The sequence below is a fragment of the Marmota flaviventris genome, chromosome 11, assembly GCF_047511675.1.
Source record: "Marmota flaviventris isolate mMarFla1 chromosome 11, mMarFla1.hap1, whole genome shotgun sequence".
NCBI lineage: Eukaryota > Metazoa > Chordata > Mammalia > Rodentia > Sciuridae > Marmota > Marmota flaviventris.
In genome coordinates, this window is record NC_092508.1 from 91,614,867 (window position 1) to 91,640,657 (window position 25,791).

Here is a 25,791-nt window from a genome sequence, read left to right on the forward strand (position 1 = left end):
TCCCTGGCAACCAGTGCTGTGATATGCCATGAGGTAAAAGCATTTTCACATTCTTTTTCATATTAGCAACTTTGAGGTTGAAAAGGATGCAGAGAAGGACTTGTAAGATAACCTTCCTGTACTCTAAATACATGTTTAAAATTCAAAGTGAAAATCTGCCCTTTTCTTCTTGGACATGAAACATACACTTGAGATGAAATAGAAATCACAAGTAAAGTGGATTATAGATCATACATCTGAGTTCAAAACCAGTAATACACAGTAGTTTGGTACTAAAGTTTTAATAATAGCCACCATAATAATGAAATATCATTACTAGTAAAGACAGATCTCATACAGATCAGAAAGAAATAGAGTCATTTCAAAAAATTAAATTTTATATTTTCACCATTTTAGAAAATTAAAACGTTCACTCTTTTCATATTTCTTGAAGAAAAATTCTGTACTTACTTTCAGAAGGCTAAAAGCAATTAGAATTACTTATTATAAGTGAATCTGGGTTCTGTTGTTTTTTTTTTCAATATTAATAATTTTGATAAACATGTAATCTCCAGCAAAATCATATTTGATATTACAAAAAGTAATAATCATATTCACTTTTGTATGTCAGTAAAGTGAGCTTCAAATGATGTCAGCAACCTGTCAAATTCAGTTAGCATAATAGTAGAACAGAGGACAAAATCCAGATATACCTTCTTGATCTCTTCTTAGATGTGAAATACTGCATCAAGTGTGATCTTCATATACTTGCTCTATGAGCATTAATTCAAAACCAAGAAGAATAACTTTATTATGATAGCTAATGAGTATTCAGTCTCATTTCTAAAATATATAGATGGCTAAATTCTTCTAATTACACTTGTGCAATGATCTGGATGTTGGCATGTCTAAATTATCCTAACAAAAGTTAAAGGTTTAAAGGCCCTATTTTCAGCACATTGTGATTGTGAAGTAATTGTTCAGAGAGGTCTATTTCTTTAAAAAAAGGAAGTCATTGCCTTTACAAGCAAGAGTCATTTCTCTGTCTCAGTTACATTTCTTTTTTTCTGCAGTGCTGGGGATCCAACCCAGGTCCTCACACATGCCAGGCAAGTGCTCTACCACTGAACTACATCCTGAGCCTCCAGTTTCTTTATTCATAGATTCACTCTATATAACTCATAATGATTTGAAGACAATGAAGTAAGTTTTGGAGCACTTTGAATAACACAAAGAAGTCTATAAAGAAAGTGGCACTATCCATTTTGTACTTGTGGGACCCTCCCAGGAGGGGAGGGGTTCATGCTGACTGCTGTAAGACCACAGCTCAGCAAAACATCATCTGAATGAAGAGCCATCAAGGTCCAACTCATCACTGATTATGTGATGTTCAGAGCAATTCGATCAAATGCCATGAGAAACAAATTGAAAACTGGTGGAGCACAAAATAGATGATAGTGAGACTCAGACGTGAGGCAGTGTGCATGTGGACAGCTGAGGACTGCTAAAACTGGGGCTTCAGGGATGGCAGATGCAGATCTGTGGCATCACTTTGCAAGCATTCTCTACTCGGTCTCTATGGAGCCTCAGAAACAAGCAATGTGTTGAAGGACAATTTGGATGACTTCCCCTCTAGCAGCATGGTTTATTCTTTCTAAGTTAGAGGACCAACATGAGGGGAAAAAGGTGAATGAAGGCAACATAGGTATATGGGGGATGAAGCAGCCACTGAAAATTTGGAAATGTAAACACAGGTAATGGAGGTAAATTTTTATTATGTCTATTGAATATACATAATAAATTTTATTTTAAAAATATTTATTAATATTTATCTTTTAGTTAGATATATTACATTTATTTATTTATTTATTTTATGTGGTGCTGAGGATTGAACCCAGGGCCTCTCATGTGCTAGGAGAGCCCTCTACCGCTGAGCTACAACCCCAGCCCAACATAATTAAAAAAAAATTTTTTTTTCATTACATTAAAATAGCTTGCTACAGTTATGAACAATTAGATGGAACTGAAAGAATACAGGTGCTGGCTTTGGAATAAGGCTCAATTTCAAATTCTGACCCCAAAAGTTCAAATAGTAGGAATTTGATTAGTTATTTCACTTCTTTATCTTCCCTTTCCTCACTAACAGAAAAGGTGTTAATAATGCTCAACTGTCAGTATTAAGTGAGATCATGTATACAAAATAGCTAGAACAGAGAAACGGTGCTTTTGTTTTGCTTTGTTAGTTTTTAAATTCCCTTCTACTTAGAAGAATGGTTTCAGGGATATGTACTGAAAATAATGGTCTATATTATTTCCAAAGCTGAATCCTCATTTTGCTTCTGACATATTCTGAGTTCTAATGAAACTGCTGGTGGCTGAAGCAGATAATTGGTTCCTACAAGATAATTAGTGTTTTTGTCTGTGTTTGTATGTAGATTTCTGTGTGTGTTGGGATGAAAAGGAGGAAGGGGGTGAGATAAAAAAAGGAGGAGGAGGACATGGAAGCTGGAAGCTGAGAAGTGTTGGGAAACTGTCACTCCCTGCATGGGCGCAGGCCTGGGGGAAATACCTGAGCCTTCCAAAAGGATAACTCAGTATAGAAAGGGAAGAAATACACATGAATGGTGACCCAACCACATGCAGTGAGAGTCATTTTATATGCTTTTGTTTGGTTTCTTCTTGTTTTACACTAAATCCTGCAATTTCTATTAAAACAGTAAAGCTTTATGAAAGCATTCAAAATGAATTTCTTGAGCTAGATATTTGTCGATATCACACAAGAAGAGAGAGGGAGGGAAAAAAAACAGAAGAAAAATCTCTAAGGTTTTCTTTAGAGGGTTGCAAATCATGGAATATGAGTTACACTGATATTTACAAGCTTGGCCCAGATAGAGTATTGTAATCTATAAATGCTATTCAAGTGATTTATGGTACAACTGTTCTAACACATTAACAATATCAGGAAATGCATTTAATTTATTCTCAGGGATGCACATTTACATTATTCACAACAAGCCATTTATAGGGAAATGTGCAACCCTTAAACTAAAGTAAATGCATCTCTAGTGGGTTTTGAACAGTTATAACTGTCTAATAAATGCTCATATCCTCACTTCCTGTACAAGCCAATGTAAATATTCACCAGTCATCCTATAGGCACTTTATTCTACGAATTAATGAAACAGTCTGGAACAACTTTAGACTGGACCCTAAATGACAAAGAACCTGCATGTTAAAGAATCTACTTTTCTTGTTGAAATTTTGCTACATCATGAAAAAGAATTTATCTTTTACTCCTGATACCAGACTAAATTTTTTTTTTTTTTTCGGATGTAGCAGCATGATATCTTTCAAGGTTCTGAGGCTATGCATATTGGCTACTTCTGGAAAATGTGGTAAACATACAGTGTTATTGACCAAGTATGCATTCTACCTACATCAAGAACAAAATGAATTCTTTATAAAAATCTGCATATGAGGAAGTGCAGGGTGAAGAGCAAGGAGAGAAAGAAAGGAGAGCTGGAAAGATAAGAGTAGAGATGAGAGAAGTTGAGGAAGTAGGAGAGGTAGGAGACAGGGAGAGAGAGCTCCATGTGGAATTACCAGGGGCTTTAATGTGTTCTATCTTCTATTTCTCTCAGAAACCCTTTAAGGAATAAATGGTAAATAACCATTATGGATATGAAGAGTGAGGACTATCTCTAGATATATATAGTGCAATTACAATTCTAATAAGTTAATCTTTTACCAATTAACAGTGTAGCACTATTTTAAAATAGTTAAAATATATCTACCAACACTGTGTCTCCTTTGCAGGTCTTCCTTCAGAAAACTGTGCGTGAGGAATACACAATTATGGTTGCTCACAGTACAGAATATATTTGCCTTCTACAAATTTGGACAGCTGAGTTTTCCCAAAATGGAATTATAATATGTGTTTGAAACAATACATGCCAATGTCCTTGGTTCTTTGGGATGCTTCCAATTGCAGATTGTATGCTCTCTGTTTTATGGCCGTTGGTTGAGTCTTTCCTTACTTCTATGTAAATGCTTCAGTGAACTAAAATTTTTCCTTCCTATGATTTCCAATGATAAGATACCTGCAAACAATAACATCTTAAAAAGTAACCATTTTCCTCCTCTTTTTTCCACTGGACATTCTTGCATTGGTAAATGATTCTGAAAGCCAGCTTGTAAAACCAGGATGTATTCTGAGCACAAAGAAACCTGTCTGCAAACACTAAAACATCATGCCTTCTGGTCTGATGGACATAGAAGAGTTCTATGGCCTAATATTGTTTTAGGACCAGGGAACCATAACTCAATTATACAGGTGTTTGATAATATAGGCAGAATTTCATGATCTTAAAGTCATTACAACGAAGATTATATCCAACAATCTGTTTCTATGTTCCATTTTTTTTGTCTTTGGCAACAGTAATTTGTTTTCTATAATTTCAATAATGTACTAGTATACAATCCTCTGACTTTATCTCAAAGCATGCTCTGCATTACCTCAGATCTATGACTTTGGAGCCTGGAATACCAGAAATTCTAGTTTCAATTCTTCCTTTTGGTTAAAAGAAAAACACATAGTAGTCTCTTAAATGTTCATGAAACTAATGAACAATTGCAAGTGTAGCCTATCATTTTTATGGCAATGCATATTCTCTAGCATATCTTAAATTTGTACATAATCACCTTGCTTCATCATCTCATTTAAAACTTGAAAATAATTGAAAAGCACAGAAACAAAGGATGAAATATGCTGCTCAATCCACCCAATAATTAAACCATGGAATATAGCCACGTGGTACTATCAACTTTGAAAAATAAACAAGGTGAGAGGGAAGGAGGTGAATAAGAAAGGGAAAAGAAAGAAGAAAAATAAACTATTCTTATATCATAGCACATATGACTCATAGCACAACTCCACATTAACTCACTTTGTATGTGCTCTGAAGAATTTGATTGAAATCAATTCATTCTTTTTCAGTGTAAGATAAAAGTTGTGACACGGTTGTAACTGTTTGATATTTGATCAGAGTAAGCCTAACCATTATTATAACATTTTTTGTTTCAGGAGCAATCAGAATATGATGTTTAAACACACAGCTAAATGAAGTATAATTAAAAGAATATCTCTAATAGAAATTTTTAGAAAGTGTGCAGTTTGCAAAACACTTATTGATTCTATATACTGAAAATACCAAAACAAATCTTTCATCTAAGGTTCAAGTTTTTGTTGTCTGTGTCTACTTAACCAAATTCCTGCATTTTGTTAACCATACTGCACATCAGACAAGGTAGCTTCAGCCCTGTCCCTGGAGAATGCATGTGCTCATGGTTTTTGCCTGTGCTCGGCAATTTTCTAAGTGTTCTCCAAACTTGCAAGATACAAAACTTTAATCAGCTATTTTCCTTATTCTTTGACTTATGGTTATTTCAAACTCTTGGTGTTTTTATTCCCTCCTCCAGAAAAGGCTTAAAGGCTGAAACACATATGACATTTTGTATTACTGTTTTTGAAACTTGCACAAATATTTTTGTCCTTCACCAGGATACTGAGTTTTTAAGGATTAGAATGATATAATAAAACCTTCAAACGTACCAAACTTGGTATGAGCTCATGTAAATATACTTAATAAGTTGAATTAAAATATTAAATAAGCATCTAATTAAAACTTTTGCCTAAAGAAGTCTATAATAAATTGCATTCTTTATAAAGTTTTGTGTGATTAATAAATCATTCATTATTGATATAAGCACACATATATATTCATTGATACATAAGGAAATGAGTGCTTTCTGTATACAAATATACTTTTAAAATAAGATTCTCCCAGAGGATATCTAATGAAAAGAGATGTTAGCATATGAAAGGTAGTTCATTTTCTGTGTCAAAGTGAAAACTAAATATATATATATATATATATATATATATATATATATATATATATATATATATATATATATAAATCTCTACTTAAACTTTTTTTGATTCTTATTTGAAATAATTTTTAACTAAACAGAAGTTGATTTAGAATTATACAAGCAACCACTGTATAAGAAACCAGAGCCTTTTTTTACAAGTTACTTCATCCCTTTGAGAAAATACTAATTACTTTATTCTTACAACATGTCTGCTTTAGCGCTATCTAGTTGGTCATGTGCTAGAAATATGATAGAAAGCATGTTGAGGCTTAAAACCCTCTACAGCGATATACTCATGTTATAGTCCATGATAAAATATGACAAAGAAAGTAGAAGTGTTGAGAGACTGAAAATAAAAGGAGTCAGTGTAGCATTTTCACATTTTCTTGTAATTAAATATTGTCACATTGGAAGATATAGATTAAAAACAAACATGGCAAGGAGGAGGATTTGGGTTTTTTGAGGACATAATATATGTTATACATCATGAAGGAGTCCATATTATCCAGATGGAAAAAATTAGCAAATTGATCATAGGTTTAGCATATAAAGTTAATATTTAAAATTTAATTGAATATCTGCACAGTACCAACCAACAATAGGAAAATGAAAATAGAAAAACAACTTGCAGCAATATTAAAAACATAAAAACACAGTAATAAGATGTGTAAGACCTCTATGTTAAAAACTAGAAAACATTGCTAAAAGGAATTAGAGAAAACCTTAACAATGGAGAGAGATATTATGTAATGGATTGGGAGACAATTCTTAAGATAATGGTCCTCTCCAAATTGATTTATAGATTCCATATGATATCAGTAAAATCACAGCAGGATTTTTCTAAGAAATTGTCAACCCAATTCTAAAATTTATAAGAAATGCAATAGCTAAGACATTTCTGAAGAATTAAAATACTGAATGATTTACATTAGATTTTGAGACTTTGTTCTAAACGTATAATAATTAAGACAATGTGATATCAGTATGTGGATAGCTACAGAGATCATAGGATTTGAATAGACCGTCTAGAGAGAGAATGCTCATAACTACACTCGATGGTCTGTGAAGCAAGCATGCAGTCTTAAGATCTTGTCAAATGATGCTGGAGATACTAGTTATATACATGGGAATGAGGAGCATTAATCCTATAGCACATACTCCTCATACTCCTGGTGTTCCATCCATATTGCTTTGGACTTTTTAACAGCCCCATCTTATCTTTTCTCCAAGATTTGCTGTTAATAAATTGCACCAGACACACTCCAGTGATTGCCCTTGGGAACTTATCTCACATTTCCAAAACTCTCAGGAGAACCAAAAGCACCTAGAGAATTTAAGAGCTCTTCTTCCTACTTCCAGGTAGCCAATGGCTATTGAGTTACTAGTGATAGGAGACACTAGTTCAGATTCTTTGCCTCAAAAAAGGATATCGCTGTGGTACAATTAAGCGCTAGAGATTCTTTTAAGATGAAGTTTAGTTTAGTACTTCCTTTGAAATGGCATTCTTGCTTGGCTTCTTTCCCTTTTCAAATCTGCTTATCTACTACCTTATTCTTACTTCTGAGAACTCTTAACACTTCTTTAATAAATAATTTGAACTGAATTATTAGTTCAGGAAACATCTTTGGAAGAACTCAATCACTATTAAACCATTACACAAAAAAACTTATTTGAGATGGGCCATATACCTAAATGTGAAAATTATACCTACAATACTTTTAAGAGAAAATTTAGTAAAATGATCTTATGGCTTTGGTTTAGAAAAAACATTTTTAGGACAGAATTTATATTAACCATAAAATAAAGCAATAAACTATCAACGAAACTAAAATCCTCTACTAAAACAAAAATATTATAAGCAAAGTAAAATGATAAGCTAAATATTGAGAAAAATATTAACATTGTATATGTTTGACATCCAGAATACATGCAGAACTTCTTTAACCAATAATTTAAAAAGAACTTATCAAAAAATTGGCAAATGACTTGACCAATAAATAAGATATAATAATTAATAAGATATCCAAATACCTATAAGCCAATGAAGTTATTCAACATTACTGATTGTGACAGAAATGGAAATGAAATCACAATGAGATATTACTACACACCCAACAGAATAGCTAAAATTTAACAGAAGGAGAAGGAGAAAGAGAAGGAGAAGGAGAAGAAGAAAAACAAAACCAAAACAAAAACTTGAAAGCACCAAATGTTGATGAGTTTGTATTACAATTGGAAATAGTAAAAAATGGTACTATAACTTCTAAAACTGTTTGGAATTTCTAAAAATAAATCTACAACTGCCCGAATGGACCTATCCCAGTTACTAAATATGTGCTTGAAACAAATGAGTGTATTATTCAGTAATAAAATGAAGTATTGATACATGTTACAGTGTAGATGAACCTCAAAAACATGTTAAATATAAGAAGCCAGGTACAAAATATCACATATTGTATCATTCTATTTAAGTGAAATAGTTAAAATAGGTACACTCTTAGAACATAGATTGGTGGTTATTAGGGCCTAGGTGAAGGAGGGGATACAGACCAACAATTTAATGGGTATAAGGTTTCTTTTTAAGTAATGAAAATGTTTTGTCATCACTCTTGTAATTCAACATTGTGAATGTACTAAATGCCACTGAATTATACTCTTTAAAAAAATAGAAATGAGGGTACCTATTCACAAAATGACTCCTAAAGAAAGTTTACAGTAGCTATGTTCATATTGACTCTAAACTGAAAATGACCCAAATGTCCTTTAACAAGAGAATACATAAATAAATGATGCTGTAGTCCTATAATGCATACTATTAAGTGCCAAAAGGAACAATCTATTGGCTTTCCAAACAACACTTATAAATCTGAAAAATGTTATCTTGAACAAAAACAATTAAATATAAAAAAACTATGTGGATCCTTCTGTATGAAGTTCAAGACATAATGTTGAGCTAATAACATCAGACACAAAAGGGTAGATATTGTATTATTCTAACTCATGAAGTTCAAGGAGGAAAGATTAATAGGCTTAACAGAGTATAAATAGTGGCTAAATTTGGGTCAGGAATTGTGTGTATAATCTAAAAATGTGGGACACACTCAACCCTGATGGTCACAAGAAGAATCAGCCCATAGTCATTTTTCAGAGCTAGAATTGTGGACAGGCTGAGACCTGCTAGAATGGGAATTGCAGGCACCCATGACTGACCTAGCCATTTTCATACCTATGATAATAACATATTTATTTCTATACGTATAGCATAGATTTTATATTTTCTTAAGTATTTAATGTCTATTACAATGAGTATATGCCTGTGTATTAATCAATGAACTCTCATATTTTGAAAGTTTTTATATTAGCCATCTTTGCTAAAAATCTTTGATGTGACTTAATCATTGATAATTATATTCATAACTTAAGATCACAATATTTTGTTTATAGATTTATATGCAGAGAAGTATATATTCAGAGTTTTTCATAAAAATTTAATATAATCAACATACAAATATAAGGCATATCTATAAAGCCACTGGAAGTAGAAATGTCAATGATCCTTTTTCTCTTTTTTAAATTTTTTTTAGTTGTATATGGACATAAGGCCTTTATTTATTTTTATGTGGTGCTGAAGATTAAGCCCATTGCTTCACACATGCTAGGCAAGCACTCTACCACTGAGCTACAACCACAATCCGATCCTTTTTCAATAGTATAAAATAAAACAAATATCAGTGATAACAATTAAAATAAAATTTAAAGTCTCCTGTGAATAACTTAGAAAGTTAATCTATATTTGCAATAGGAAGTCATTATTATAAAACAGGAACAGACAAAAATGAACAAAAATATTAGTAAACTTATATAAAACATACACATAAAGGAAAATGACCAACATATGTCCCATATTGCTGTATCTTATATTAGCTGCTTATATTAAAAAGTTTTTCCAAGTGGACTGGGGTTGTGACTCAGGGGTAGAATGCTTACCTGGCACATGTGAGGTAGTGGGTTTAATCCTCAGCACTACGTAAAAATAAAATAAATAAAAAAGGTATTGTATCCATCTACAACTAAAAAAAAAAAAAAAAAAAAAAAAAAAAAAAAAGTTTTGCCAAGTATTACCCATGATAAATAGCTCAGTCATTGATTTAGGTCTTCCCAGGACTTGCACAAAGAAATAACAAAAGCACAGCTCAGACATGCAAAGTGAAGCATGGGTCCTGATAACAAAGGAGAAAAACAGGAGAACCCTCGAAGAAAAATAAGGACTCAAAAGTCAAGAATATCACCTTGATTTTCGATACTCTTTAATATAAGTGGCAGTTTAGGTCTTAGTCTTTTGCTCTTTGAAGCCAAAAACTCAGTTTTAATATTTGTGAATCACTCGGCATTGTTGGGAAATTCAGGGATGCACCAGGATGGCCAATGATCAGAGTATCTAAGAGTCATGGATGTTGTTTACCAAACTAAGTGAGGGCTGACAAAAATAATTAAACACATTGACTCATACACATCAGAATAAAACACATTAATCATTTCAGATAATGTAATTGTGTCCCTTAAAATATCAGGACCCCAAACACAGGATGTACAAAAGAAATTATAAGTCTAGTGAAGTGAGTAGAAATCTAAAAAAACAAAAATAAAAACCCAGTATTATGCCACCACACCAGCAATAACATTTACAACAGTGCGGTTGAAAACAGGCATGCCTAAGTATAAATTTAATGTAAATTCCTATGTGAAGAAGGTCACAACATTTTACAAAGTTATGTACATAAAAGAAGTATTGAATTGAAAAATGAAGTATGTAAGTGGTTAAGATCTTACAAAGATACAAGTTGTAATGTTTTATTTATATTATTATGTGTACTTTTCTGTATGCTTAAGGTTTTTCATAATTAAAAAAGAGAAAGAAAATATATTAAAAAGAACAAAAGAGGTAAAATCTCTTTCCAAACAAAATATTGATAAAATAAAAAAGTAATAAATATCTAGGTATTGTTTTTCTTTTAAAGTACAATTAAATATAATAATGATATTTAACATAGAGTTTACTTTATTACAATTTAAATTAAAATTGACTTTAAAGGATAAACGCATATTTCAAAATTGGAAGACCTACTTTAAAATTATAATATTTATAAAAAACAAACACCAACAAGTATATCAGTAATTCTACAAAGCATTTGATACAACTGGGTAATCATTTCTGAGCACACACACACATATATAAAAGTCACTGAAATTTTTAAACAAAAATGAGAAATAAAAAGAATATGTTCAGCTTTAAATAAGAGTAAAATTTATGTAATTTGCTAGTAAATGGAAGTGATTGGGGGGGATGTGGGGATAGGAAAGATAGTAGAATGAAACAGACATTATTACTGTATGTATATATGTGACTCATGACCAATATGATTCTGCAACATGTACACTCAGAAAAATGAGCAATTATATCCCATCTATGTATGATATATCAAAGTGCATAATGCATTCTACTGATTAAAACAATTAAACTAATTAAAACAAATAAAAGAATTTTTTAAAAAAGAATATGTCTTAAGCACATTATCAAGCATCATATTCTGATTGAAATGAGGACAAAGACAGACATGGTTTTTATTTGATTTTGTACCATTTGAAAAGTTTTCCTAATAAAGTCTGTCTAGAAAAGATAAATATCAAAAACATCATGACACAATACCATATGATTTTTATATTATAAAAATAATTTATAATTTATATCAGATTAACATTTCACTCTGTAGACTAAGTATAGCAGATTGCCCTTCCCAGTGTGAATGGCCCTCATCCAATCCAATTATATGATTATAAGAAAAATCTAAAAATACAAACTAATAAAAAAGCTACTAGTAGAATAAATAAGTATTTAGAAAACATTGCTGAGTGATAACTGATTTGGATATTGGAGAGTACTGATATTGGATATAATATAATATTATATCCATCTACAACTAAAAAAAAAGTTTTGCCAAGTATTAGCCATGATAAATAGCTCAGTCATTGATCTAGGTGACTAGATGTGTATCCCAAACCAGGATACACATGTAATACCTAGCAATTCCTTAGATGCTAGCACTCCACAGTTAGAAACACACATGGAAAAAAAATCCCCTAAATAATGGTGATTTTAAAAATTCTAAATATGTACCAGAATAAATGTAATTAAAAAAGTAAAGATACAAAGTAAACTCTCATGAACAAGTAAAAAAACACACCTAAAATACAGAATCCAGAAATTAAACAATCGGGAACTATTCATTTGGAATTTCACACAAAAATGGGTTGCATACTATATATAAAACTAAGTATCAGATGAATCAATTATCTTTATGTATTCTGAAGGGTAGAGACATACTTAAAATAATAAATCTATATATTTTTTTCAAGCAAGCAATAAACTAAGAACCCTAAAAACTAAATGCTTTTCTATGGCATAAGGTATTTTACCATGCGGTAGATTACAATAGGACATTTTTTGATATTTATCTTTTCTAGATATTAAAGATGAAAAATTATACATGATTTGAGAAATATCACTAAATTTTACTTAAGGGATTAGAATGAGAATAAGAATATTTATTTTTAAAGGTGTACAAGGAGCAAAAATAATCCTATAAGGATCTGACAAAGTAACATTTAGCATGCTAGAAAACTGATATGATAACTGATTTGGATATTGGAGAGTACCGAGTCCCAAACTAGGATGCAAGGAAAAATTGCAGCTTGATTTGGACTGTAATGTCTCAAAAGACTGGGGATTTGAGCATCAAATACATCTGGAAAATGAGGTAAAAGCAGTGGTCGAAACTGGAGTACTGATTAAAATGTTTGTAAAGCCATTCAATCCCACAACTTAGTTAATGTCCTCCAGAGAAACAGAAACTGCAGGGTATGTGTATAAGTGTTTATTTGTTTGTATATTTGCTTATTATGAGAAATTGGCTCACATGATTATGGAGACTAACAAATCTCAAGATCTGTAACTGGCAGGCTGGAGGCCCAGGAGAGAAGACCCATGTGGTTCCATATAAAGACCTGCTGGCTTGAGATCCAGAGAAGCCCATGTTTTACTTTGAGCACAAAAGCAGGAAAAGTATGTTGTTCCAGAGCAAGGCTGTTGCCAGGTTTCTGTTCTCGTGACTAAAAGGCTCAGGGGTCATTCCAGTTGAACTGGGCTAACTGGCTGCGCAAAATAACCACACAAGAGACACAAATACCTTTTTGTTTGGGGTCACTGTGACGGCTCCTCTGACCTTAAGGGTCCGCAGAAAGAGAGAGAGCAAGAGAACGCGCTGACCCCTTTTATTGATGAGAAGCTATTCAAATGAGGCAAGGGGTCAGGCTTCAGAGGGCTGAGTCTATCTTCATGATGTCCACTGTCAGCAGGTTGACTGACATCTGGGTAGGCCACACCCAAGGGCGCAGTAAGAGAAGGGGGCACACACAAGGCACTTCCATGGAAGATTCTATCCTAAACAGGGCAAGGGGTTATATTACAAAGGAACAGGTGAGCACAGCTTCACACCCATGCACGAGACACTGACCCTCAAACCCAAGAAGGATGGGGAAAGCTCTGCCACATTTCTGTGACTGAGTGCCCCAGCACCCAGCCAGGGAGTGTGACTCAGTCACTTGCAAGGTTGGTCTCCCACAGGCTGTCAGGCAATGGGAATTCCCAATTGATAGAAGGTCAGGCTTTTTGTCATATTCTGACCCTCAACTGATTAGATGAGGGCCATTTATACTGGGAAGGGCAATCTGGTATGCTCATTCTAAAGAGTGAAATGTTAATCTGATCCAGGAACAGCCAGAATAATGTTGGACCAAATGTTTGGGCATCCTGTGGCCCAGTCACATTGACATATACAATTAATCAGTACACCCTCATAAAGCTTCTGTACAATTAGCACAGCAAAATGCCCAACTTCCTCAATTGCAGCTAAGGACTGTGACTCTGTTATTTGGAAAGATAAAGCAGAGAATCTTAGTACAATTGAGCATGGTGCTGCCATTTTAAAAATAATGGGATTAAGTGAAAAGCTGCCTTTATGTTAGATATTGAGACCTTCCAGCAGCACTTCATCCTATTTTTTTTCTCAAAATATTGTCAACTGGAATTATGTGATCCAGAGATTTTTTTTCTGATGATTTCAACTAGCTAAAGATCTGGAATATTTTCAGCCATTCCTTGTTCATTTTTTCCCCTGTCCATTCCCTACTTTCCTATGAGAACTTCAATTACACTTGCTTATTTAGATAACTTTTTTTTCTGGTCATTTTTTGCAGTTTTTATTCTTTCTGTATTTCATTCCGAATCTTCAGGTTCTTTTTTTTTCCTGCAGGGTCTAATGTGTCTAAAAATGCTTCTGGTGCTTTTTAATATCTTCTATAATATCTTCTATTTCAATATGCTCATGTTTTCCTTTACATTCTACAGTGCTCTTAAAATATTTATTATAGCTGTTTGTAAGTCCCTTGCCTTCAAATCCATGATCACTGATTTTTCTGGTTTTATTTCAATTGATTAATTTTCCTTTTGGTTATGAATCACAATTTCTGCCTCTTCATATGTACAGTAATCAGGCATAAGACACATAAAAATTTGCATAACATAAGAATGAAGCTCAATGACTTTTAATAATGTGAAAACACCTATGTAATTAGGTCAGAAACAAAATACTAACTTTACAAAAGGAAACAAACTAACCAACAATTTCTAACCAGAACTACCTTGGTTACTATTATGCTGCATCATAAACCATTCCTAGACACTACTGAATGTTTGGGGTTTATCTTCCATTTGAGTGTGTTGACGTTTGTTTTAGAAATCTGCAGTTACTTATTGGATCAGCTTGAGTCTTCTGAGTTTTGGGTTTAAACTTAATTGGGAAAGTGCTAAGGTAGACTATGGTAGCCCTCCTTCTAATGCACAAGTCTTGTTGGGTCATTATCAAATGGCCTGGTGGAGGCTGAGGGAGTTATCTCTACCATACTACATAGAATTAAAATGTCTCCTAGACTTGTATGCACTTTGCAATGGGTATTTCTTGCAATTCCCCAGAAGTCAATGTTTGCTTATACTGGGGAGTTTCACTGCATGCAAGTTAATATTTAGTCAAGAATTCAAGGGAATCACTGTGCAGATATCTAGATTTTTTTCCTTGTGTTTCTCCTTCTTCTTCAGCATTTTGGCATTCAGGTTTCTACTTCCTCCATCACTCAGACTCTGTGGATGGGTGCCATGTTCTTGGCAGGATCACACTCCCTGCATAACTTTTAGAAACATGCCTCTTGTCAGAAAACCTTAGTGATTGTAAAGCTCATCTCATTTGGCTATTGTCTCTCAGGGTCACCATCTCATGATCACTGCTATCTAACATCCAATGTCGTTTTATCCTTTTTAAAGTTGTTTACAATAGTAGCATAAATCCAATCCAACACAAACAAGTCCAGTTATATTCCATCACTGCTAGAAGTGAAAGTTCTCTGTCCTCTCCAATTGTAAAAAATAATAACAATAAAGAGGAGACAGACAAGGTGCAGAGGCAGGGAAGGTGGCAGAGTGGCTCTTTGTCCAAGTGGCCCCGTTTATTATACTAATAGGTTACATTAGGTCATTAGTACCATAACTACATTATTGTTTAGAGTATCAGTCAGGTTGCTTATTCTGCAGTTACATTTCACAGTTACAATATGCAATGTCAGGAGCTTTGTGCAGTTCTTAAGAAAGTCCATTGTCTGAAGTTACTGTTAGGCAAGTAGATCCAGGAGCACCAGAGTTTGGTGGAACATTGTATTTATCAAGCAAGCAAGTTCCTTTATTCCCAGAAGTTATGTGCCTAAGAATAAGGTCAAAGCTGATAAAACTCTAGCATGGTATTACCATAGCAACCAGGCATCCTATGCCTTTGCACAGAAACTTTCTCAGGCACCAAGCATGCCACAGCCATGAAGTCATCAGGAATCCCAATCACAAACACAGAACCCCTACATCCAATTGTCTTTGAACTGGCCTTATAATCACACAGGTTTAATGATTAGTAAGTCAATTAACTTGTGACACTTTGTATGAGAATCATGCTTTTAAATTTTTAAAAGTGTAAAAATATTTTAGTTATGTTCAGTTGTTGTGATTAATCATTATCTCTCAGGAAGAAAGAAGTCTTTATGAATGAAATGAAATCAAATGTGGGATATAGAGTATCGGTGGGTATTGCTAGGGATTGGTTCCAGAACCTCCCACCTTTAAGCATACAGAAATCCATGGAGTCCTAAGTGCCTTATTAAAAAATGGTATAGTATTTTCATGTAACCTACACACATCTTCCTGAATGCTTTAAATCACCTCTAGAACACTATAATACCTAATACAATGTAAATACTATATAAATAGTTGTTACACTGCATTGTTTGGGAAAAATAAGAATAAAGAAAGTCTATATATTTTCAATATAGATACTTTTTTCTTCAAATATTTTTGATTCACAGTTGGTTGAATCTGCGGATGTAAAACCACAGGGAGGAAAAAAAAGGATGAGAAATGGAGAGGAGTAAACTTACTGCTGTTTTAACTGAGAATTTCTATTATAAAACAGAAATAGAAAAAGAGGTAAAGAGGGAGAGGAGAAAGAAGAAGACTGAGAACAATGGAACCTATATTTTGTACTCCAAATTGATAGTATTGAGAATCAAAGCAATCAGACTGTATGAGAAAGATTGATAAAAAAGCATATTAAATTTAAAAAACTGGAGCAGCCCAGGGACTGCCTTTATCCTATTTTCATTTTCTGCACCAATACATGAAACAGGCACCCTTCCTGCAATGCCTCATGTGGTCCTGGAAATAAGACTGCTCTAAGTGGTATTAAATCTTCTGCATACTGGGTATAATACTCCTTGGTAAACTCCAGCACAATGAACAACCACATTTTTACAAGCACCAATACCAATTTAGCAAAAGGAACCAGAATTTACAGTCCAGATTATAGCAAATCATCAACATTCTCCTCTGGCTTTCAGCTGGGGGACAAAACATTAGGCAGTTTGAGGGTCTTTACCATCGGACATGTCCCCTAGGGGTAAATCCACGTTGCCATCTGCTTGTTAGAGACTGCTAGGAGAGGTTGAGTATGTGCTTGAAGCTGAGCGCTGGCATTAAGTATTGGGACAAATTTCTTTGACATCAAACTTAGAGAAGTGGCACTAAGTGCTGAAAATACTGAGTCATCAATAGCAAAATGTCACTGGCTCACAGTCCTTCCCTAAAATAATGCTGGGCACCATGAAAAAAGTTCTTGTTAAACCCAAATACTTAATTATGGATCACTTAAAAAACTGGCATTGCAATTCTCCTTCTCTTTTAGAGCAATCTCTGCCTGAAGGAATATTGACAGCATTCTGCACTGGCTTCACTAGAGGATCCTGTACACATAAAGAGTTGGAAAAAAGGATGAAGTATAGAAATAAGGTGTTTTTAGAAGCACAATAGTAAGACTATGAGAAATGGGGAGGAACGAACTTATTATACTACTATTATACTGATAAAATCCAGGTTCTAGCCTGCCTAAGTCCTATGTAGTTTCTTTGCTAAGTTTTCCTTTGTGATACTTCTTTAGGTATTGTTCTGGTGACAACATAAAAATTCAAGTGACTGTTTGATGATGAGGTTTTGTCTGGAGAACTCTCCAATGAATCCACTGTCTGAGGGGATACCTAGCTAGTTCCAGCCTTCCCCTGAGGCACTCAGCAAGAAGCAAATCAATTATAGTTCAAATAGGTTTGCTAGACCTAAGTCAACATTCTAGAGATGCCTTTCAAAGTCTGGCTTCTGAAAAATACACAGCAATTTGGAAATTCATTTCCAAGACTTTCCTTCCTTTCTTCTATCAATATTATTGTTTAAGTAATCCCTTTGGCAAACTTCCAGAGAGCCATAAATATAAAACCTATATTTCTCAATGGAAAATTTTTGTAGGGATTGGTAACATAAATGAAGTAAATCAGATATTCCTTCAGATATATGAGGGGCTGAACTGATTCAAATATTCTAAGACATCTGAGTTTAGAAATTTATAAACTCTAGTGAATAATATATGACTCTATGAATACACATCAGCATTATTTTGAAGGATGGAGGGCCAGGATAAAATATGTAAAAATTAGAAAAAAATGTATAATAAATAACGAACTATGATATATATGTGTATATATATGTATGTATGTATATATATATATATATATATATATATATATATATATATGTGTGTGTGTATACATATGTTTGTATGTATGTGTAATTACATATGTGCATTTATACACACATAAGCCTACCTTTAAAGGGTAAATACTACTGAGAAACATTTTGTCTATACAATTTCTTATATAAGCTACTTTTCAAAGTGAAGCATTGTAGGAAAGTGAGCAAGTTGGAGTCAAAATATAAATGACACATCTGTATGCTATGGGAATAAGCAAAAAACAGGAATATGAAATAAATAAAACACAAAGCTTTCAATTTTCTTCAAATTCCTCCTTGAATTGTGTTTGGTTCTGCTTGATTCATTTATAATCTCCAGTTCTTCCCTGTACAGTTTTAAAATGCTCTCTCTACAATTTTTGATATCTTTGGCCTTGTTTGTTCTTCTAAACTGTTTGCAATTGGTAGGAACTTTCAGGTCAGTAACCTAGTCATTCAAAAGTATTTATCTAAGGCCTTATCTGGGGGGACTACTATTAAATTAGACAAAAGTCATATTTCACTAAGGAAAGTGGCATTTTATTTCTGTAGATCAAGTAATAACTTTGGGGGTGTACAGCTTAAAAATGTACTGCTATCTGTCTCTTGTTTTACAAACACATTGTAATTAAGTTAAGGGGAAGCTTTGATCTTATTTTGTTCATCATAGCTGTCCTCTTCCTCCTCTTCCATCAATACTATATCAAGTTATGCTCCATTATTTACTTTATACTTATTATCTCTAAGCTTTAACAATCTGGAAAAACAGCCATCATTGTCCTCATTTCCTGATAAGGAATCTCTAACTCAGAAGTTTAAGTAACTTACCACAGTCATACGTAAAATCATAAACTTATTTATGTGTTTAACTTAAAAGAGTTGCCCTGGGAGGAGGGAATGCACATAGTGAATTGGTGCCCTTAGCACAGTGTCACTGCAGACTATCAAGGGAGAATTGAATAAAATAACAGTAAACACAATCCTTAAATTAGCACATGGTATAGAGAATAATCGTTAAACAATTGTTCCTTTTTCGTAAGAAATACACATCAAAGAGCCAGTTGAAATTTAGACACAGAGATTCAGCCTTTCCTGTGATCATCATCTTTGTCAAGCACTGATTATGCTCCTGTGATGTCAGGGCATTATGCCAAGACCGCGCAACATGTCAAAATCATGCAACATATCTAGATACAGGGAAAATTATCAAGTCGTCTCTCTCTCATTCTATTTTGAAGTCCTATTTACTTCTAGAGGATGAGCCCAATGTGGTCAGACAGACGAGATGACCATGAACAAGTGTTCCAACTTCTTAGTAGTGTGTTGTTAGGAAACAGCCTTGCATAGTTTTAGGACTGTATTGGTCACATAAGACATACTCAGTGAAAGTTACTGTTATTGTTGTCAGAGCTGTTATTATTCTTCTTATTATTATGTAACTTTGAAAGTCCACAAGGAGTTGAAGGAACAACCCTCTCATGTTATGTTGACATGGGAGTAATTGTCATCTTCCAGATACATGGAAGGAGGTTAAGATTTTTTTGCCATCTGCAACTTCTAAACGGTCCAAAAATAGAATCATTGTATGTGGAAAATAAATCTTAGAGAAAATAGCCAGCCCAAAGAAGCAAATGCAGATTTCTGAGTCATCATAATCTTATGCAAATGTCCCTGCAGTAAAAATTTTAGCTCAGTGGCCAGAGACCTCGACTTGAGAGAGCAACAGTTTCATTGCAAAGTGACTACCCTTAATGCAGTTTTCGATATAGTACAATTCACAGTAGCAAGACTGTGGAACCAACCTAGATGCCCTTCAATAGACGAATGGATAAAAAAAATGTGGCATTTATACACAATGGAGTATTACTCTGCATTAAAAAATGACAAAATCATAGAATTTGCAGGGAAATGGATGGCATTAGAGCAGATTATGCTAAGTGAAGCTAGCCAATCCCTAAAAAACAAATGCCAAATGTCTTCTTTGATATAAGGAGAGTAACTAAGAACAGAGTAGGGACAAAGAGCATGAGAAGAAGATTAACATTAAACTGGGATGAGAGGTGGGAGGGAAAGGGAGAGAGAAGGGAAATTGCATGGAAATGGAAGGAGACCGTCAGGGTTATACAAAATTACATATAAGAGGAAATGAGGGGAAAATAATACAAGGGGGAGAAATGAATGACAGTAGAGGGGGTAGAGAGAGAAGAGGGGAGGGGAGGAGGGGGTAGAGAGAGAAGAGGGGAGGGGAGGGGGGGTAGTAGAGGATAGGAAAGGCAGCAGAACACAACAGACACTAGTATGGCAATATGTAAATCAATGGATGTGTAACTGATGTGATTCTGCAATCTGTATATGGGGTAAAAATGGGAGTTCATAACCCACTTGAATCAAAGTGTGAAATATGATATATCAAGAACTATGTAATGTTTTGAACAACCAACAATAAAAATTAAAAAAAAAATAAAATAAAATATGAATTAAAAAAAGAGTATTTAAATTTTTGAGGTACCCAAATTTATCAAAAGCTTTTATCATTACTAGATTTTATGCTTTTTATTAAAAGGACTTCTTGACTTAAAAAAAAAATTGAGAAAGATCATGACCTCTACATTTAATTAAACCTCTTCATTGTCATTAAAAATATTTCCATTATCTTTCCACAAATTGTCAGTATGACAGTTGAATTCAATTTATTCTATTCTTTACTTCTTAATATTAGAACTCATATAATATGTTGATAATTCCCATTTTCTTGTTCCAAACTTTATGCATAAATGAAAGTTTAAAATATCATAATTTATCTTCTTGAAATATCGAGTTGAAGTATGCTACTCAAAGAATATTTATTTTGTCATTTTCCTTTTGTTTCAATTTCAATAAAAAGAATACAGGCAAATGCTTTCAATTTAAGTGGGTTTTTTTGGGGGGGGAGGGGTCAGCTTTGGAAGAAGTAGGAACACAGTAAAAAAGACTTTCTCTTTGGAAAAACAGCTAAAGGCAGAAACAGATCATCACTAACAGAAGAAAAATGGCACAGCAGAGTTGAACTCAAAATATAATTGATTCCACCAGAATAAAAATGGAACAGAACCAAGATATGATAATGAGAATCATTTTGGTGCTAGAGAAGACCCTTTTAACAATGGGCATACAGTCAGATTCTAGTGTGATTATCATAGGCTCATTTTCCTTGTTCATGTTCCCAAGATAAAAGCCTCAAAAGAAGCAATGGCATTTTAAATTGCTCAGCATCACTTGCAATTTTTTTTTTCTCCCTCTTTTTGGTGTTCCCAGGAAAAATTATTTTCCCATGTTACTAGAAGAATGGCTTGTAAAGCAGCAGTGTGAATGTACAAAGAACGACAGCAAGGGCAGCACTGGAGAATGAGGGCACGGACAAAGAAAGGAAAATTACCTGTGGGCATTTGTTCCATGTTCCCCATTCAGACATGACACATTCACTAGGGCACAGGAGGGAACAGGACTGAGTTTCCAGGGGTGTTTCATCATGGTTGCACAGGGTACTGTCCACAGCTCCACCTTCACTATCAGCTGTATTCACACACCTGTTAGGCAAGACCACAAGATAGCTTGATTGCTTAAAAGAGTAGAGCGTCAAAACACTTATGATGTGTCATAGCTACTGACCCTTCAAAGATACTTATATTAAAGAAAAAAGATTAGCAGAAAAGCTAAGCAAAGAAAAACTTTCCTTCCTTAGTCAGTGGTCCTTTATTGAGCAATAACTCAGTGCAGAACTCTTTATTTAGCAGAGCAAAAAAGAAAAATGGAAAGATTACAGAAGATGGTTATCCTTGAAGAACTCCCAGTCTCAAGAGTCCTAGAATATATTTACTCAGGTCTAGCACTGAGGGAATATGCCTTTTACTGTAATGAATCTTGAAGGCTTTTCTGAGTAAATCCATCACTTTGTAATAACCAGAGCCTTTGTACTTCCTGTGTATTTCCTAGAAGTTTCCAAATATATTTGCCAAACCTCCCTAATCTTTGTCCCACACATTTAAGGTAATAGGAAAGTAATATGAAAATCAATTGAATATGTTATTCTTTCAGGCATTTTTTACATTTCAGTATGGAATTTTGCTATCACAAAGCAAAGGCCATTATCAAGCACTGTCACACAGCTCAGAAGCACTGAGCATAGATGTGTACCTAAACTTGCTTGGCCAACACTATACATCAGGATTTGAGGTATGCCCAGGAACTGATGAGAATCATAATGCTATGGTTATGGATAATGAAGATTCAATCAAAACTAAAGAATTAGATCACTATACACACCTACAAATGGTTTAAGTAAATGTTGAAAATATTAAGAGTTGGCAAAAATGTGGAGCAACTGTAATCTTACTCTGCTGGTGGAATGTAAACTGTTTTGAAAACTGGCTAGCAGTAACTACCCTATATAAGCCAACATTAATATAACTCATAATGGTGATGGGGTAGCATGAGGAATGGAGGAACTTTAGGGGAGGGAGAAAAAGGAAGGGGGTCAAGGGGTGGGAATGATGGTGAAATGAGTTAGACATCATTACCCTAAGTACATGTATGAAGACAAGAATGGCGTGAAAATATTTTGTGTACAATCAATGACTTGAAAAATTGTGCTCTATATGTGTAATATGAAATGAATTGCATTCTGACATCATGTATAGCAAATTAGAATAAATAAATAATTTTTTAAAAAAAGAAATACATACAAATTCATATCAAAACAAGAGCAAAAGCTGATGGGAAATGTTTACAGGAGCACTAATCATAATCAACCAAACTTGAAACAACTCAATTGTTCTTAATAATAAAATAAATATATTGTGCTAAATTCATTGGGTTAAATACCAAAGAATAATTAGAATATATAGACTACTGTTATATAAAAGAGCATGAATGGGTGATGCTCATAAATGCAGAATTGGATAAAGAAAGCCAGAAAAAATACACACACACACACACACACACACACATTATGATTCCATTTATACAAAGGTAGGAAAAAATAGAGGCAATATTAATGTATTGTGTCACATGTTAGAATAGTGGTTACCCTGGGGGGGAATGATTAATGATTGAGAAGGGCTTAGATGGTCCAGGTAATATTTTGTTTCTTGACATCTAGTCTGGTTACACAGGTGTTTACAGTGAGAATTCATCCAACAAGAACACTCCCCTCCATGATGGAAACATTTCTCTCTGCTTATATCCCATAAGTTTATTTTTTATGGTACTTATTTTTTCATACCCAGAGGCACTTAAACACTGAGCCATATCCCCAGCCCTTTTTTGTATTTTGTTTAGGGACAGGGTCTCAATAATTTGCTTAGGGCCTGGATAAGTTGTTCAGGCTGGCTTTGAAATCATGATCTTTCTATTTCAGCCTATCAAGTCCCTGGGATTACAGGCTTATGCCACTGTGCCCAGTGTCATAACTTGATATAAAAAATATTTTTTTTTTCAAAAATATTGAACAGAGTCAGGCTATGTGCAAGTCTTCTTTGCTGGGTGTTGAGATACAGTTATTATTTATTAATAATGATATATTTAGTAAATATTTTTGAGGGCATATTATGTTTTACATACCATGCTCTAGCTGAGGGGTTGGGATACAGAAATAAAAACAAAACAAAACAAAACAAAAAAACAGACATGGTCCCTTTCTTTATGGGTGTTTTGCTCTAATAATATTGATAAAGGAGAATATAAATATGACAATGCCCTTAGCTGATCTGGTAAGTTCAGGTATGACAAAGTCATAACTGTGCTGTCCTGAGGAGCTTGGATGCTCCCCAAATCACGGTATACTAATAAATTTTATCCTATGACTTAGAAGCTTCTTTACATTCAAATTAAAAATCGGAAAAGATGACTCGAGAAGTGTGCAGTCTCTTATCAGACAGTGAAAAATACAGATTTATGAGATGTAAGTGATGAAAAATTCGATATTGTATGAAGGAGGTTATCAGAGAGAGGTAGACATGAAATGTAAGCAATGCCTTCTAATGTAGAGAGGCGTGGTACAGTGTCATCTATGGACTTTGTTCTCTCCTGTGGTTGTTGTCAGCAGGGGAAGGAGGGTCCATGGGATGGTTTGGATCTGTCCCTGGACAAACTGAAAAATGCAGAAATTGCTTTCCTTCCTGCCTATGCATACTCAGCTGATGTTCTTTTATTATTTCACTAAGAAAAGAAGAGAGAAGACTTCTGGGTAATGATATCTTATGAATGTATGCATTATTTTCTGTTCACTACCAATATGCCACAAAAGCAATAATAAAGGAATTTGTTACCAAAGCAACAACAACAATAATAATAGTGGGGGATGGAAAGGCATTACCTTACAAGAATGAAAACATGGGAGAGGACAACTGCAAAAATGGATGATAGACAGGCTCATAGTAACTGCCTTAACATACCGAGAAAACTGATTTCTAAGCTTTCAAGCAACAACAATAAAATTACTCCATTCCCACTACAGAACACATAAAAAATTCCGGAATATGTAGCACCAAGTATCTCTAGACATGGGAATGAAAATTAAGCTGAAAAACTGGAGGTTTTATTGAAGTATGTTTTAAGAAGTACCCAGCTCCCCATATCCCCTCCCTTAACCCATGCAGTTGAGTGGTTGCCCCTCCCCCACCCCTGTGGGTAGCTGAAGGTTTGTTATTTGGAGAGGGTCTCAAAAGATTTACAGACTAGAGAACACCATAATGAAAAGAGGAGTTTAAGTAAAAGTTTACATGTCTAAAAAAAAAAATCATCACAATTTGGGGGCTTAAACAACGAAATGTATTTATAATTCTGCAGCATAGACATCCAACATGGGCCTCACTGCACTACATCAATATAGCAGGTGCATCAGAGCTTTGTTTCCAGGGATAAATCTGTTTTCTTGACTTTTGCATCACATCCCTTAGAAGCCCCTTCTTCACCTTTGAAGCCAGCAGCCTTACATCCCTCTGTGACTGGCTTTTGTAGTCACATCTTCCTCACTTCTGCTCTTAAGAACCCTTGCGGGCAAACGGTGCCTCCCCCAGGCAACCCAGAAAAATCTCCCATTTCAAGTTCCTTACCTTAATCACATCTGCCAGGTCCATTTAGCCACTGGTAACCTACTTACAGATTCTAGGATTATGATGTGGATATCTTTGGGGATCATCATTCTATCTGCCACACACCATTTCTTCTTTCATTGGGTTTGCAAATACTGGGTGTTAGAATTATCTATTTTACACATGATAGACTTTTCTGGGGATTCTTTCCTGTCTAAGGGTAAGATGTAAAAGACTGAAATTAAGGATGTTCTCAAAAGGAAAGAGTCCTCCCCTACAGATTCCTTGCCTCTCTCTCCTCGGTCATCATTGCACTTGTATTCAAACTTCAGGGAATTTTCTGTATTTGCTATCAGTGTCACTCTCCCTCCACTCCATTATTACTTCCTGAACACACTTTAATTGTGTTGTTATTGCCACTGAAGATAAACTTCTTATCAAAATCATCAACAGACTCCCCATTGCCAAATTCAGTGGTCAATTCTTAGCTCAGTAAACATCTGAAACAACTGATTACTTTATCTTTCTTGAAAAAATTCTCTGGCT

At 34.2% G+C, this 25,791-nt stretch overlaps 1 protein-coding gene across 1 annotated transcript in view; it reads right to left on the minus strand.

The window, feature by feature from the left end:
* Thsd7b (thrombospondin type 1 domain containing 7B) overlaps positions 1–25,791 on the minus strand; it is a 705,560-nt gene that overhangs the window by 61,509 nt on the left and 618,260 nt on the right. The window contains exon 16 of the mRNA XM_027936850.2: positions 21,591–21,741. Within this exon, the coding sequence (XP_027792651.2) occupies positions 21,591–21,741 (151 nt within the window). The remainder of the gene's footprint in view (positions 1–21,590; positions 21,742–25,791) is intronic.